The following is a 17,856-nucleotide window of genomic DNA, read 5'->3' as shown; positions in this document are numbered from 1 at the left end:
GAAGAAACGAGCATCGTCTACCGCTGCCCTCCCAACCTCGGCCAGATTTTGGTACCAATCAGCAAAATTCGCCCCATCCGCCTTCAAGGTATTGGTTTGCCGGAATTGCGCCTTGCCCGTCTGAATCGCGGTGCCAACTAGTTTGCTTTGTTTCAGGAGAAACTCGGCTTCTTCGAAATCGCGAACTTGTTTCGCTAGTTTGGCGTCCAAACGTTCCTGTCTGCCTCCGTCTGCAGTCGGAGGGGGGATGTCCACAGTCACGTTTCTGGGAGGAAGGGCGGGTTCCACTGGCAGACGCGGGTCCATGTGTGGCGGGAGTTGCCTGTCGTCCACCAGAGTGGTCCGCCGTTGTTTTCCCGCCTGGACATCCGTAGTTCGACGAGCCGGACCGGCTGTTGTCTCCGGGCTTGGCGGCAAGCGCTCGAATTGTGACTGAAGGATGGCTATGTCTTCCTCCAAACGGTTCCTGTGCGATAAATCATCGATGTGCCAATTTGAAGACCCTGCCGCCCCAGATGCCGACTGTTGATTTGTCCTGGGATCCATCGGTCGGCGAAGTCGAACAGGAGAGAGATAAAAGGTGGTGTTTTTGGAAAAGGTATGAAAGGGAACGGAAGGTTAAGAAACAGAGGAAGAGGTGAGAAGTGATGTTTGGAAAGATAGGGAGGGGAACGGAAAAAAACAAAGAAAAAGGAAATTTGGTGTGAATATTTGGATAGATCGAGGAAGGGATCGGGAAAAAAAAAACTATGTAAGAAAAGCAGTGATAGAGTTCGAGGGTTGAAAACAGAGATAAGTAGAGGGATGTGCGGATTTTCAAGGGAAGAGATATGGTTTCTGAGGGGAAATCGGAGAAGAGAGAAATAAAATCGGAGGGAATCGGTCCACGAGTCGGAGATGAAATAGAGAATCAAGTCTTCTCTCTTAGAAGAACAACAGCAAACAGGACCGAGCCACAGCCCTGTTTTTCGGAAAGATGGCTAGTCTCCCTAGCCACTGAAAATCTCCAAGAAAAAACTTTCACCTCTATAACACCGGTGAAATTGACGCCAAAAGTTTTGTTGAGCTTTTGATTGAACCAAACTAATTAGGTTTGGAATCAAGATCCCGATCTTCAACGTTGTCGACCTTCTGGTTGGTGATTGGCCAGTCAGATAAGCAAGCGAGTTAGGCTTGGCAATCGACAGAGGTTGAAGTTATGGTGTAAGATTAACGTTCAGAGTTTGTCCGGATGATTAAGCCGTCCGTAGTTTGTTAGACAAGAGATGTGTAGATATATAAGTGTCAAGGGCTCATAACCTGTGGAGAACCAGGTGCACGAGTGACAAAGAAGATGATGATTCACCAGGTTCTCAGCCCGGACAGGAGTCCGGGATGAGGTAGATGTCGCGACTGCGGCGAGTGTCAGAGTGCGTAGCCCTCCGGGCTACAACAATTATGTCAGCGTGCCCCTGCCAAAGTCTCTGGAGGACTTCCTGTCAATCTGGGATCTCAAATCTTTCCAGTTTTTGCAGGGAATTCTGGGCTCAATTGTCCCAAATCCTAGATCTGCCCAGATTTCCCTGCAAAATCTGAGAAAATCTGGGTTTCAAGAACAGCGGGAAGTCCTCCACTGCAGGGAAATCCGGAAAAATCTGATTCCCCAATTGACAGGAAGTCCTTCATTTATGATTTTATTTCATTTTTGGGAAGTTCAATGATTCCCCAAGGACAAGAAATTAACACCAAAAATTATTGTGTCCAGGTCAAAATCAAAGTTCAATTTGATTCCACTGCTTTTTTCACTGTGGGCCTGATGGATGGCTCATCCCATATCAGTCAAAACCCACCTAGCACATAGTTACTTTTTTTAACATTTTTTGGTTTTTTATCATTCTTCTCACATATCGTACTCTTACTCTCAATTCTTGCTGACTTTTTTCGGTGATGGAACTGCTCAAAATAATAGAGTTGAACATATTTCCCAGATAGCAATCACCATTTCTTCATATTCCGGTTCTCGGAATCCTTCTTTGCACTCTCGTTTGGACCACCTGGAGCCTCTTGACTTCAAGTCGGTGGGTTGAGCCTAGGAGGATCGTGCCTTGCCTTTCTGATGATTCCCTGGATAGTGAATATGAATGATTTGGGTCTTGAGTGAGTTGGCTGTGTTGGAGGGGTCGGGGTTTGGTTTACGTCATCAGATTTGCTTGGCAGGGAGGCTGCAACGACAGTCCCTCCCACTGCCAGTTGACCATCAACACGCCGAAAACGGTCAACACACCAGCACACCGGAGCTGACCAACGTTTATAGAATCCGACTCTCGAAGGAAGCTACTCCAACCGGTACTGCTGTAAATTCCCGACGGTCCACCCAATCCCAGATCATCATGGCTGTCAGTCTAAACATCAGTTCATTAGGCTATCATCAACCTGACTAACTGATCAACACACACTGCTTTCGATCGACTACATAGTCCAACCGGGTAAAAATTGATGAGCTTCAGCAGCGGATAGCTAAGGAGCGCAAGATCATCCATGGCTTTCAGGTGATGAGAACGGCTACCGGGAATCAGGATATCATCAGATCTTGTGACTCGAAAATTAGGGATAGCGAGAAGACCATTTCATTTTACGAGCAATCGATTCGTGAACTGCATGAATCAGTCGATCAGGGATCCTCATCCACCACTCCCTCCTCTCGGGAGCCCCCAGTCGATCCCAGACCAACTCATTCTGCTCATTCAAGTCACTCAACCTCTTACTCCGATCAGCAGTCCTCCCACGCAACGCTCGTGCCCTCCTCGCCGGGTTCAAAGAATTCTACGGGTGCAAAGACTTACTCTCCACTTGGTAGGTTGATAACTTAACCCATCCATTCCCTGCGACCCTGCTTCATAATGATCAACACGGGATCCATTGCATTGTCCCAAATTGCCCAAGTCCGTGTTAAACTTTTCTTTATAATTGGCAACCGCAGATCTCATCAAATATGATACTCCTCTTACGGCCGCCAAGATTGGTCGGATGCTACATCACCTCGAGTTCAAGATCGCAGTCGAAAATCAATACAAGAACGGAATCGAGAAAATGCTTAAGCTATATCAACAAGAGTTCAGTTTGGCTTTTCCCTCTCTCAGAACATCTGCCATTCTCGTGATTTTGGTGTATTGACTCTCCGTCTATCTTTTCTTGGCATTCCTTGCCCGAAATTTCACCCGTCAGAGGCGACAAAAAGAGTCGATCGGAGGCGGAACGAAAGCGAATCGAGTCAAATCAAAAAATGATGCTCCTTACCCAGGCTTTGAAGCGTTACAAGAATCTCGAAGTCACTGGAATTAAAGATGATGATGCTGAATCCGAAGAACGCAAAGGTCACCCCCGTCGACCTCTATCCGGTGCTCTTCAGATTACAATTGCTTCTGCCAAAGATTTAGATCACGCTCCACTAACCAGCAAGAAAGGGATCACCGAATCCATCGTCGTGGTCAAAGTTGAAGATACACCTCGTGCTAGAACTCACCCGGTTCGTAACGACCGTTGGAATGAGGCCTTTGAGATTCATGTCGACAAAGCAAACGAATTAGAGGTCATCATTTATGATCGCGCCTCCTCTGCTCAAGACTCGGTTATCCCGATCGGAGTAATGTGGATTCGTCTAAGTGATGTCGTAGAAGAACTCAGGCGAAAGAAATTCGGCCTCGAGTCCGGTCCTGGTTGGGTCACAGCTGCTCGGGTCAAAGAAACAGGTAGTGGTGGCGAACTGATGAACTTACCGCCCGGAGCGGCGCCTGCTGGTTTTGCTCCACCGGATCCTTCGGTCTCCAGCGGCCAAGCTGCCGGTACATCTTCTGACGGTGTTGACGCGTGGTTTGCAGTTGAGCCTGCTGGCGCGCTGCGACTTCAACTTAACTTTGGTGAGTATTTTCTGTTCTTTTATCTGGCACGTTGATCGCTAATTGACAAATTCGTGGATCTTAACAGTCAAATCCAATGTACGCAAGAGGCCATACGACACGGGTGGCTTGGGTCGTCAGGGTGCCGTCAGGAAAAGGAAAGAAGAGGTCCACGTTCAAAACGGACATCAATTTGTCGCTCAGCAGTTCTACCAGATCGTGCGATGTGCTCTTTGCGGAGAGCTACTCTACAATGCCTCAGGCATGCAATGCGAAGATTGCAAGTACTTGTGTCACAAGCGTTGTTTCACCAAAGTGGTGACGAAATGTATCTCTAAGTCCAACGTCGATACAGTTAAGCACAATGATAACTCATTTTCTTTACTTTGCTTATACAAATTTCGTGGACCTGTTCTGACTTTTCCCTCCTTTGGAATACAACCAGGACGGCGATGAAGAAAAAATGCTGAACTATCGCATTCCACATCGATTTGAGCCTATGACAACCATCACCCCTAGTTGGTGCTGTCATTGTGGGATGATGCTTCCATTGGGACGTCGGCAACTCGCTCGTAGATGTACCGAGTGTCCCATCACTGCCCATGCAGACTGCACTCATCTCGTACCTGACTTTTGTGGGATGTCAATGGAGAAAGCAAATAGACTCTTACAAGAGATCAAGACCGCTAAAAGCCGACAATCGACCCGGATGAGCTCTCACTCGCCAATGAAGCCTTCGACTGAGCCTCCCCAATCCCTTCATCAGGACGTGGGAAGACTTCAGCTTAGTCACACTAGCCCCCCATCTCCTCCCGCAGGCCCATCGAGCGACTATCATCAAAGCCAATCACCTGGAAGTCGCACATCTTTATCTAGCCACCCGCCAGGAGGATTTGCCGATCCGAGTCGTCATGATAGACAACCCAGCTCAGGCCCACACATGCCGCGTCCCCTACCCGCCCAACCTTCCATGCCCCCATCGCAAACTGGCGCCGGTCCTCCCTTTCCACCGTTTCCTCAGCCGGGCGGGAACGAGGGGCCCGTACCTTATCCTCCTCAGCCTCGACCACTGCCCCCACAACCTTCCCAAACACGCCCCGACTTTTCTAACCCACTTGCCCTCGTGCCATCTCATTCTTCTACTCCTCCACCACTTCCCCCACAAGTCACCTCTCCCGTCAAATCTAAAGGGTCCCGTAAGATCGGATTGGATGACTTTAATTTCTTGGCTGTCTTGGGTAAAGGAAACTTCGGCAAAGTCATGCTGGCTGAAGAAAAACGTTCGGGTCAACTGTGGGCAATTAAGGTGCTCAAGAAAGATTTCATCATTGAGAACGATGAAGTAGAAAGGTTTGTAGCATACAGTTTCTCTCCATTTCATTCAAATGAAGAAGCTGATTATGTACTACGACCTAAAACAGTACCAAGTCCGAAAAACGAGTATTCTTGACAGCCAGTCGTGAGCGCCATCCATTCTTAATTGGCCTACATTCTTGTTTCCAGACGGAAACTCGGATCTATTTTGTGATGGAGTTGAGTAGATGATTTGATCAACGATCGATGATGATGCATGTATGTGATAAGAAGAAATCTTTCTGCTGACATTGTGTTGGTTTTGTTGTTGGGTTTATCCAGGTATGTCAGTGGTGGTGATTTGATGTTACACATCCAGCGTGAACAATTCACCCCTCGAAGGGCCAAGTTTTACGCAGCCGAAGTCTTGTTGGCTTTGGAGTATTTTCACCAAAACGGCGTGATTTATCGGTAAGGCTTTGCAGTCAATATTTATTGATACTCTGTCGTTGGTTACTTATTACCGTCTCTTTATTTATTTTTGCCTAACATTTGGGGGTTGTTTTGCGTACTAGGGATTTGAAACTCGACAATATCCTGTTAACCTTGGATGGACATATCAAGGTCGCCGATTATGGGCTTTGTAAAGAAGAAATGTGGTATCAAAATACAACGGTATGTATCAAGTTCTCTAGGTGGATGTCCAACCTGATCTGACCAGTTCATTTTCTTCTCATTTATTGCGCGCGGGAAAAACTCTGCTGTTCAGAGTACGTTTTGTGGAACACCAGAGTTCATGGCACCAGAAATATTGCTAGAGCAGCGATATGGAAGAGCGGTAGATTGGTGGGCGTTCGGGGTATTGATTTATGAGATGTTGTTGGGGCAATCTCCGTTTAGGGGGGACGATGAGGACGAAATCTTCGATGCCATCCTGGAAGATGAGCCGTTGTATCCGATCCATATGCCCCGAGACTCAGTGTCGATCTTGCAGAAACTGCTGACCAGGGACCCCACCAGAAGGCTGGGGGGTGGCCCTAATGACGCTGAAGAGATCAAAGCTCATCCGTTCTTTAGAGAGACCAATTGGGCTGACGTCTACGGTAAAAAAATCCCCGCTCCTTACTTCCCTACCATTGTAAGCACACTTTCTATTTCTTGACTTTTTTGAAAATTTTCTTTGGACGTGTACTGACCCAATCAATATCTTTTCTTGTTTCGTTTTGGTTAGAATGGTCCGATGGATGTCTCCAATTTTGATTCGGAATTCACAAAAGAATCCCCTAGATTAACCCCTGTTCATAGTCAACTTAGACCGGAAGACCAAAAGGTGAGTTCTTACTCCTACTTCGCCAAATCTGGCAAATTTTTTTGACAAGATCTTGGGATATTCTCTTTGGTTTTTTTTAGGAATTTGAAGGGTTCTCATGGACTGCTCCTTGGGCTCAATAGAAATCACAACCCATTGTTACTTATATTAACACCAATTGTTTTTTATTTTGCCCATGATAAATTATTACTACTATTATTATTTCTCTCTTCTAGTTTCATTCATACAGGTGTATTGTTTCCACCTTGAGAACACATGATTGAGTACTGACCAGTCGGAGGGATTCCTCCCGGTCAGCATTAATAACTCGTTGACCGGGAGGAATCAGAGCCCCGGGGGCTATCCCGCGGGATTGGAGGCATGTCATTCAGCCCTCCAGTGCTTGTTATTCTTTGTGTTGGCCTTAGATGCACCCCAAACTTTTACTTCATGTACACCAACAATTTGGTGTACAGTGGGTGCGCTATTGGGTCAGCCCAAAGGCACCCCAAACTTTTACTTCATGCACACCAACATTTTGGTGCACCTCATTGTGTACCCCAATATAGCTGGAGTGCAGACCCTGTGTACCCCAAGGGGATGGGGTGCACACCATCTCTCCCCCCAAAAAACTGGGGTGCAGGTGTTAAATCTCACAGAAAGCTCTGGTATTGGTGTACAATGATTGCACACCAAAATCATGGTGTACATGAGAGGTGCACCCCAAGAATTTCTCCCTGTCAGATTTCCACCCCAATTTCTATTGCCGCTATTGGGGTGCATTGGGGTGCATACCAAGAAAACCAAAAATATTTGGTCTGCATTGGAATTTTCTGGTGTAAAGGGTCCCTTGAGTTGACTATAGCCTTTAAAACTCCTATTTAATTTCAGACAGATGAACAAAAGAATAAAAAACAATATATCTAAGGCCCTGTTTGGAGCCAATATAATCCGGGCGATATATGAGTTTTTTTGTGTGAAATCCTATGTGACATCTGATCAGATGTCACAAAATTCCATATCATATTGCACAATTATATCATCTCCAAACAGGGCCTAAGTTTATTAAAACCACAGTTTTGCCAAAAAACAATTCAAGGGTTTCCCCTAGATACAAGCAATCACAAAAAATACAAGGTAAAACAAACTGATACAGTTTTAAACACCAGGGGTGATTTTGACGCACTCTCCAGAGAGTGCCATACCATACCCTTTTTCCGGAACTGTGCTGGATTCTTTTGGTGAAAGTAGTGTAAGAAATAATGAACAATGCTTGAACTCATCCACATCTGTTCTGAAACTGATCCTGGATTCATCCATAAATCATCAAGAAGTCATGCAGAACTCAACTGGAACTCAATCAGAACACAGTTGAAACCACTAAGACACAATGGCCACAATTGAATCATAACTCAATTTGACCTGTTTGTTGATTGGGATGATTTCTTGGGGTTCAATTCATATTATTCATTAAAAATCCCTAATTACGTCGACAACTGCTTTTTTCGTGCAGCACTTCCCCACTGTAGGGCCTGTGAATTCTGTGTGAAAAAAGCAGTTACCAACGCAAAGGGATTTTTAATTTTTAATGTAAGACACTGTCTGGGAGGACAACAATCACGGCATAGCCAATCAATACCTCCCAGCGGCCATACCGGTTCATTTGCACAACATCGGCTCCCTTTTATATTCAATGTGCCACAACTTTTGCCCCTGGAGACCTAGACAAATGCTTTTGTGCAACGCAACCAACTTTTTCAAGCTTGGACATTTATCCAAATGCAGCTCACTACAATTCAAGCTGTCCCTATATTGTTTCCAAATGTAGGCCGTGCAAAGTAGCGGAAAAGGAATCTGTTTTTCAAAGCTCGGCCAACTTATTTCCAAACTTGCCAGTCACAACTCGCAGAACCAAGCCCGTACGCAATGTTTCCGGAGCCGCCTCCGGTAAAAGGTATTAAAAATTTGTTGCCTGCGGGCTTTCCTCTTCCATAGCTATCAAACCCCCTTGAATTCCCACCGAGTCAGTTGAGCCGCCTCTATAACACTTGTTGGAAAGTTTTTGGCTGAGTTTTTCCCATTTCCGTCCTCCTCATATGGCCTTTGCCCCAACACCGTTCATTCCACAAAAAATTGCGCCATTGCTGAGGACCAGTGCCCCCAGAAACAAGCATGTGGTCCAGTTTTTTACAACAGTCCACTGGAAGTTGAACGGTCTAATTAACTCCCTTGAATGCCAGTACGCATTGCCGCCATCATGTCCGGATTGTGGGGCACCTCTCGAAGGTAGCACTTTCCTTAGGAGAGCCTCAACATGTCAGAGCAATGCGACCAATACATCAAAGTTGGTGATCCAACTGCTCGAATCTCGCTCACAACCTTGAGCAACTTATCCTTCAAAATACTTAATTTCTTCGGAAGGTTGTCTCTCCCTGCCCATTTAGGCTCATTTCTCTTGATCATAGCTCTGATAAGCCTCATAATTATTGGTCAGGAGAGACTGCTTCCCTGGTGAGCACCCTTTCCATTCAGGACAACCTACGCCGCTCGGCACTCGAGCTTAACAAAGTTTCCCTTTGAGAGCCCCGCAGGGTCTCTGATGCGAGGTCGCACTTTGTGCGAAGCGCTTCGCGCCGCGCTCCCCGGCAGGCGAGGGACTTGAGCTAAGCTCGCTGGGCACTTGCCACTCACGCAATTGACCAATTGGCCATGACCCTGATCAAGCCTGATCAAGCCGCCCGTATAACTCTATCGTAATCTAGGGCCTCATCATCATCACCGACTGCATGCGTCTTAAGATTTAATACAATCAGGGATGTCTTCCCCTACCCGTGCCTTCGTCAATCAAAATCGTCAAGATGCCTGAGAAGGGCGGCGCGGGTGCAGTCGCCTCTCAAGGTTTCTATTGGGGAACGTCCGCGGCCAAAATCCGAGCAGTTGGTGCATATCTTCCCAAACAATCTAGCCCTTTAGTGGTCAGAGTTTGGTAAACGCTTTCGCCGACAACCCACAAGCCAGCTGAAAACTTAGCCGGTACAGACTCAGCTTGTACAAACCCGGTAGAAGCTTGTGTAGCGTGGCAAAGAGCCTCCGTCAATGCAACAACCGGGCCAAAGCCTTTACTCCCTTTCCTACAAACCATGGTTTTTTGATATTCAAAGGATTCTAGGCTTGCAACATGTTGCAAAGAGGCGCAAGATCAAGACCTATGTCAACACTTGTATATACACAAATTGAAGCATCACATTTGATCAGTCAAATGCCAAGAAAATCAGTACTTATTCATGTATCATTGCCAATGAATCTGATGGCAATTCATCCCCCAACAATTAATAAATTCTGTTCTATCTGTTCCGGGCTTTTGAGAAAACTTCTGATCTCTGTCAGCGACTTCTCCCCTTATTTTAACAATAGTTCAAAACTAACAATCTTGATCTTGGCCCCAATGTTTTGTCTGAAGTCAGCAACCATCAACATCCTTCAGCACTTCCAATCAAACAATTGTGAGCTTGGCCGTCTGAAAGAACTTTGTAGCCTTTTTGAGACTTCTTGAACCTGATATCACTGCTTTTGTTGTGTTATTTGCAACGGTGGGCCGCTACGCTACACTACGCTACAGGGCCACTTAGCGTTAGCGTAGCGGCAAAAAGCGCCCGCCCATTTTGAGTAGCGTTAGCGCGCTGTTAGCGCCGCTACGCTGCGCTACGTTTCAGCGGCGCTAACAGCGCGCCAATTGTTTGTTAGTGTTAGCGCGCCGCTACAGTCACTACGCTGCGCTACAGCGCTTTTAGCGGAAAAAAAGGCCTTTTTTTCAGCTCAAAGCACTGTGGCGCACCGTAGCGCGCGCTCTTTTGCGCCCTGCGTGTGCAGCGTTAGCGCAATTGCGCGCATCTGCGCTAACGCTACGCTAACAGCTAAATTAGCTGTGCACCCTTTGCGTGTAGCGTTAGCGCAGAAAGGCGCAATTCCGCTAACGCTACGCTAAAATTTAGCGGAATTCCGCTACGCTACGCCACACTAACGCTACGGTTAGCGTAGCTGGCCCACCGTTGTTATTTGATCTAACCTTGCTCTTTGGCTGAAGGAATATAGTGTGGGAAACAAGGGCTGGTCAAGTGTGTAAGGATGGTATTTGTTTAGCCTGTTTTGAACACACTCAGAGATCAATATTATCAGCATAATTTCAATTTGTGCCTTGTGATTTGAGCTATTCTAACACCTTTGAATTCCAATCATGAAATTTATATTCAAGTTCAAAGTTCAGAAGTTGGAGATGGTACTGGCACTACTTCTGGAGTTAGCAGTTAATTTGGTTTAATGATTGCAGAAATAATTTTGGGGGATGAAATATTGGCCTTCTCCAACTACTCTTACAGGCATTCAGTCTTGCACTAAGTTCTTTCTCCTAAATTTCCTCTGTATCTCTTTTTGGTGGCTGTGCCCGTCAATTCAAGTGTTTTTTTTACCAGAGGGTGCCTTTGTCCTTTTGTAATAATATTATATACATTCCTTTTTCAAGAGCAACAAGGAAATTTAGACCATTATTGTCACAATGAAACACCACATAGCATTGAGTTGGTCAATGATTCTATGTATGGAGCTGAATCAAGCTGACCTTTGAAAAAGTCACCCATATCCAGGTCTAAGACTCTTGGATTCTTCTCAAGTAGCTTTACACTCTTTATTTCATGGATGGAGTTGATTTTACCACAAAATGGAGGACTTCCATCAATCTGGAAATCCAGATCTGAGCCAACAGATTTCAGGTTTTGCTGAAATCTTGGTCCCCAAAGATCACCAAGATAATCCGGAGTTCCAGATTACAGATTTCCCTGCAAAATCTGAAATTCCAGATTTTTTTGAAATGGACAGGAAGTACTTCAATGCAGATATAATGCTTCACAGTGTAGAAAATTGATTTTATATGAATTCAGAGCTCACTAATACCTTAGCTTATTTCAAGTTCATGTTCTGCGGCGAAGCCGCAAGTTCCCTAGTATGCTCATGAAGTAAGGTGTTCATTTTTTTCACTTTGATAATTTTTCCCTCATGCGCGCGCATAAAAGTTTGTTACAAATTGCAGGCTGGGCCTCTTTCAGATCAACAACACATACAGACCGTTAAGAATGGTTTGTTAAAAATTGCAGGCTGGGCCTCTTTCAGATCAGCAACACACACAGACTGGTAAGAATGATGTGAAAGGCCCGGCTGCATTGTCATATTTCCCTAAAAAAAAAGGCAGGTATCATCTATAATTGAGTCAAAAAAGGATGAAAATAGGTTGAAAGTATTTTTCAATTCAAGCTCGGAGGTTTGTGGTACCAGATTTCAGCTAAACAACTTGGCTTCTTAAAACATATAAGCTTGTGAGTTGTTTTTATGGTTTTTTATTTTCCAATGTCTCCATGCACATGCATGTGAGCTGTTTTCCATTTTGACAATGTCACCTTTGTGTACGCGCGTACATTGGGGTGACAGATCACCAGAGGGGACTTTCACAGCTACATGGCAAGTAAAAAATGGCCAGAAAGCCATCAAAGCCCCTGAGAGTCACATTTATGTTGTGTGAAACCCCTCTCACATAGAGAAATCAATCAACATAAATTCACCATAAATGATTGATAATTGGGCATTGAGTAAATATCATTCCATTATAGGTTGTATTATAATTGAGTTGAGATCAAAACCAGCACGCAAGATCTACCCCATTTACATATTCACTGAACCCTTGCATGCAACAGTTTGGACTTCATCACCATAATACATCCAGACTTCACCTAGGCAACAGCTGAGCCAACGCTGAAACAAGTACAATACATGGAGCATATCTGGTAAATTTTTTTCATTGAAGATACATACCTACAAGTCCTATTTTTTGTTTTTAGCCCTGATTATGTATAGGATGGCTGAAAACAAAAAATAGGACATGTATGTCTTCATCTTCAATGAAAAACTTTTACCAGATACACTCCATGTATTGTACTTGTTTCAGTGTTGGCGGAGCCCTTCCAGCCTCAACACAGGTTTTCTGTAAAGTTTTAGTCAACAAGTCTCACCTTCACTGAAACAATGACACGGACATTTGTCGTCAAGAAAGCCATCCGCCAGGCCACTTGTTGCCAGTGTGTACCGCTGTCAAAATCAAAGCATGATTCCTGACAAGAAGTGCTCTGCCTCCTTTCTAGATAACTCCGGTTTTGTATGGTTACCGGCATTGGTTTTCTGCAACATACATACCTCTTCAGGTCTCTGTTTTGAGCCTGATATGATCCGTCTAGTCTGCGCAGGATTCAACCACCTTCCCCCACATACAATCTGCAGCTACCTTTTTACACACCCCACTTAGATACACTTTCATCCCTTTAAATTATACCTCCCAGCATATATCTCTTTACCTTTACCTCAGAGCCTTGAACCATCTCCCAGTGTCTCAAGAGTTTCTGCCTTTTCCCCTCATCTCACTTCTCCTCTCTCACTCAGTAGGATTGATACGCCTCAAACCCATTAGTGTTAAAGCCATCTAAGTCAAAGATATCATAAGCCACACCTTTTCTTTTTATTAGTGTAACCCTCTCTCAATCAGCATTAGTTGAGAGGGCAGCCTAACCAGCACCTGTAGCCTCTTCTACATTATTAGTAGTGTAGTTGACTATTTCCCCTCACAGCTCTTTCCTGATCTTTTAGAAGTTCCACAACGGTTGGAGTAGGACTTTGGCAGAACTTTTGGGCGGACTGAATAGTGCGGACCGGCACCAGGTGAGCTGGGGCAGCGGAAGCGGACGGCATCAAAGCGGATTATGTTGGGGCAGAAGCGCCAGGTAGAGACTGGGGTTAGAGGCTAGGAAGAGGGTGCAGGAGAACAGGTGTTGGAGAGGTACTATGCTGGGAATTGATTCATGCGGTTTTTTGGCGAGTGCGGGAAAGGAAGGACGCGGGAGACGCCGGATGGGAGTTGAGATATGCGGGTGGAGGGAGTGAAGGAATAGGAACTTTTGGGGGGCTTTTCTCTCACTTACCTTCTGTAAGCGGGCATGTTGCAAAGACCAAGTCTTATAGAGGCATGTGCTGCAAAAAGCTAGGTAATCAAGTTATATGAAGCTGATGAGGAAATGACAAACAGGAATTGCAGAGGGGCCCAGATACAGCTAGGGGTGGTTCTGGTTCCCTCTGTAAGTATACAGGGCCTGCAGCGCAGGGTTAGTTTGAATGCCTGAGTAGTGGGGGTCTGTTTCTCAGGTGTGGTTTGCTATAGATCCCCAATAGAGATGATAGCTATCTTAGACAAGTACTCACTGGTAGCTAACTGAAGCGGTTGGGCTCAAGGGGTTGGGTGAGCTAATTTCTTGGGTGGATTTCAGAGAAAGAAAACAGGTTGAAAATTAAATTGAGGCGCCTAAGGATCAGGGATCTCGCGGTAGAGCATACAAACTGAACAGTGAAGCAGGTTCTTGTCAAAGGGGATTGGCAAGGACTGATGTGAATTCTAGGGTGTATGCTGATGGTGTCAAAAGATGCCGGTTCATAGAGGGGAGACCTCAGGTATTTATATCAATGAGGGTTTGCTCCATCTTGATGAATGTGTTCATCTCTAAGGGTCTTCCTGATGTAGGATGATCCTTAGTTTCTTTTTCAGGTTTTTTCAGCAATAATCTGAATAGCACACACACTTCTTGGGCTAATCCTAAATTTGTTTAGGAGCAAGTAATGATTATGTCTTGCTCCCCTTTTATCATTGGGAGTTGAGTCATATCTTTTTGTTTCTTTCTTTTATACTTATATTTTTGTTTGTTTTTGCTTTTATTTAAAGGGAAATATGTAGTAATTTGGAGAGCGCTTAGACGCGCTAGGTATAATAAGGAAATGTGTAACAACTTTGCAGCGCTCATAAGCGTGCTATGTTTTTACAAGAAGAATGAGTAAAAGACCTTGAACGCGCATACATGCGCTATCTTTTCTGGCAGTTAGCTCAGAATATGTAGATAGCTGACCCCTTTGGGAATGCTATCATTCTATATACTACTCATATTTGCACGGTATTACTGGAGGAAGGCTATCTTTCTTGACTGGAATTTTGTGTATTGCTACACTACAGAGAGTTTTTACCACCCAAATTCTTACTTGCTTGCGGAGTTTTGCTGTGTGTGCAAGCGGAGTGCATACAGAGTGCAGTGGGTGAAAGTGCATGATGGGGATACAACATCTAGAGGGATGTTTATATATGTGAGAAGTGCTACAGTGGGGGTAATACATGATGAGCACATAGTAACAAAATCTGAAGATGAGCAGTAATGATGAAGGTAAAATAACCAAGGAGTGTATATGAAATGTAACTATGTAGAAGAAGATGAAATAATGATGAGCAGAGGTGACAGATATAAGGTCCAAGAAATGTACATAATGAAGATGAGCATTTGGTAATAGCTACAGGAACTATGAAGGAATGCACTGCTGATATCATATGAAGGGAAAAATGTTTAATGAACTAGTTATGTAAAACCTGCAGTCCTATGTAGCTATGATACTAATGAATGATGTATGTAATAATGCTAAGGATATGTATTAAGAAAATACCTGCCAAAACTATGAATGCCAATAACTGCTGATCCATTTGGAAATCCTAGGTAGAATGAGTGGGTGACTAGGGGTAAAATGGGGTGTAGAATCTGAATATGAAGTAACAATGCGATATTTTGGAAGGTTTTATGTGATATGAAAGTGATGGTATGAACAGGAACAGGGTTACCACAGCAACCGATGGGCTGCCCGCAGGCCCCCAACAGGCTCTGTAATAGCAGTGTGATGAACAAAAGTGGTCTCTGCGTAAAATTGGCAGGACTCCGCCACTCCAAGATTATTCCTGGGTGAAGTCAGGTGATCTGGATAAACTCCACTCCGCAGCTCTGCCGTGTTGCAGGGCTCTGAGTGGGATAAATAAAGTAAGGCACATAAAATAATAAAGCTCCGCAGACATGAAGCGTAAAATAAAGTTCCGCCGCATAAAGAAGATAACTCTGCCACAAAACTCCACAAAACAACAAGAAAACAGCCGTAAAGCAAGCACAAAAGCTGCACAAAGCACAACCGTAACACATAAAGCAAGTCCGCAACGCAAAACTCCACTCCGCAACATACACAAAGTAAAATAAGCACAACAATCCGCCAAGTAAATTAAAAACCGTAAAAAGAGAGTCTGTGGGGAGTATGATGCAGAATCCTCCCTCCCCCCCGTGGTTTTATAGAGAAAAGGAAGAGAACTAAAAGATATCCTCCGCCCGCCTCCCACTCACGCCATCCGCTAACTCCGTTCACACACACACACACTTGTCATCCACCAAGTGCTATACACACACGCACGTCATCCGCCAAGCTCCGCTCTAACGCTAACTCCTGTCGTCTCCGCGGCTCGTCTTTGACCGCCATCAAACTCCTCTCCCTAGCTTCCACGCCCCTGTCTAGCCTATGATGTCAGGATCCCACACGCCGCCCCTTTTGGCTGCCACGGCTTCCCCCAATCACCACCTCCGCTAGCCAGTCGGCACTGGCCTGCTCAGTTTGAGTCCAGTTCCGCCGTTGAGCTCCATGCGCCGCCACCTTCAGTTGTGCGCTCCGCGCGCCGCCGCCTTCAGTTGTGCACTCCGCTCCACTCCGCCCATGTTCCATGGACAATTTGACATGTGTTCCAGAATTGATCACCACACCGTCAATGAGGGTGCACTTGTGGTGTCTTCTCAGACACGGCTTATTGACCCCTTCACGCTGCCCCCTCTGGCTACCAACTTCTACCATTTACTGGATGTTGCCAGGCTCCACAGATCAAAATCTTCCAGGCAGACTTCTCCATGGTGTTCCCCTTCCAATATCTGAAAAGCTGCACGCCTGAGGAAATGATTCTTGTCTTCAGTGACGCTGAGTCAGAAGGTTGGTCAATCAAAGGTATCTGATCCATCATTGCAATTTTTTGAGTCTTTGATTTTATTTCTGACTAAACTTTGACATTGTCTATGCAAGCTGATCATGGTTACAACATGGATTCAGGCGCTATATAAGGCTTGATAAGTATCATATCATCATACAATGTTCCACACCAATGGTTGCAGTTGATAATTGGTTGGTCAATAAATGGGTGCACTGACTATCTGCACTGGTTTCCAAACCTGACTTTGCTTGCCGCCAACCCCCACCTCTCTTCCTTGGCCCCCTTGTATTGTCTTCCATACCCTGCCCTTGTCCACCTTCCCGCACTCTACCCCATACAGCCATCCAAGCAATGTAAATCACCACTTCTGAAGCCCCTTTGAAGAGTACCTAATTTTAATAACTTGCTGGTCTCCGGTACAACAATTCACAAATGAATAGACAATGTTGTACATGAGTCAATCCTTATTTTGAAGGAAAAAAGTTGCATAAGTAACCTTGAGGGATGAGTTGGGTCTGATCATAATCTAGCCAATTTCAGTGGATTGTTCAGGTAAAAGTGTGAAAATTCCACTAACATACAAAATACCACGGGCTATCCCGGGAATGACCGAGTGGTTGATGCATGTGGGATGTGTTTAAAATAGTACTAGTGAGAATGTAATATGTTCATGAAACCCCCACAAGTTTGAGGGAGGCAATGCTTTTGGGAAACCCATCAATTCCACAATTTGTTGATCAAAGTGTTTCAAGGAGGCCCGTGTCAAAACAACTTTTTTGTTTTTGTAATGAGCCAGTAACACATACCAACCCACGCCCTCCGCAAACTTCTTCTGCTCCCGTGAACTCCCTCGTGGTACTTCGCTCCTTTGTTTTCTTCCTACCCCCCAACCTTCTGAACCCACTTTCTTCATCCATGTACAATAACGAGATACTCAGGAAACCCCGATGCCTAACTCTAATTCCACTCTTGCACTATTGGCTCAGTTAATCAGTTTTGATTTGTTTCAATCTCAATCAAGTTCGACACCTTCAAGGCCAACGGGCATCAGCACTATCTTTTCAAACATCAAGATTCCCTCGACTAACACGTCTCTTTTAACCAACACATCCCTTACAGCTAACACATTTCTCTCAACTGACACATCATCCGATTTTCGAGATCCTTGCGCCCGGCTACCACTCACACCTGATTTGTGGCACTCTCTCAACCTGGACGATTACTTGAGGAATTTCCCTGGGGGAAAAAATTTATCACTCGAGGTGCGCAGGTATTCCACGGTTTTTCTCACGGGCCGAAATCTTTTTATCTTTTCTTGCGTGGGCTTTGGCTTGCCATGTTTTGGTATTCAAGTTCTTGTTTCCGCACTATTCTCAGTTTTTTGCCGAAGAAGTAGGAGCCACTAACTTCGAATGCGGAATTGGAAAGATGTGCAACGCGAACCAAGTTAGGGTAGAATCAAG

General features: G+C 45.1%; 1 protein-coding gene across 1 annotated transcript; it reads left to right on the top strand.

The window, feature by feature from the left end:
* Nucleotides 1-2,369: 2,369 nt before the first annotated feature.
* PtA15_6A270 (uncharacterized protein) lies at nucleotides 2,370-6,620 on the top strand (the record flags this gene model as incomplete). Its single annotated transcript, XM_053169958.1, has 12 exons — nucleotides 2,370-2,375; nucleotides 2,457-2,832; nucleotides 2,960-3,092; nucleotides 3,205-3,896; nucleotides 3,964-4,229; nucleotides 4,321-5,225; nucleotides 5,297-5,407; nucleotides 5,511-5,639; nucleotides 5,744-5,843; nucleotides 5,938-6,306; nucleotides 6,400-6,498; nucleotides 6,579-6,620. The coding sequence occupies 12 exons, from the start codon at nucleotides 2,370-2,372 to the stop codon at nucleotides 6,618-6,620; spliced, it is 3,228 nt and encodes a 1,075-aa protein (XP_053021197.1).
* Between the last annotated feature and the right edge of the window lie 11,236 nt (nucleotides 6,621-17,856).

This window comes from Puccinia triticina, chromosome 6A (genome assembly GCF_026914185.1).
Source record: "Puccinia triticina chromosome 6A, complete sequence".
NCBI lineage: Eukaryota > Fungi > Basidiomycota > Pucciniomycetes > Pucciniales > Pucciniaceae > Puccinia > Puccinia triticina.
This window is presented reverse-complemented; position numbering and strand designations above follow the sequence as displayed.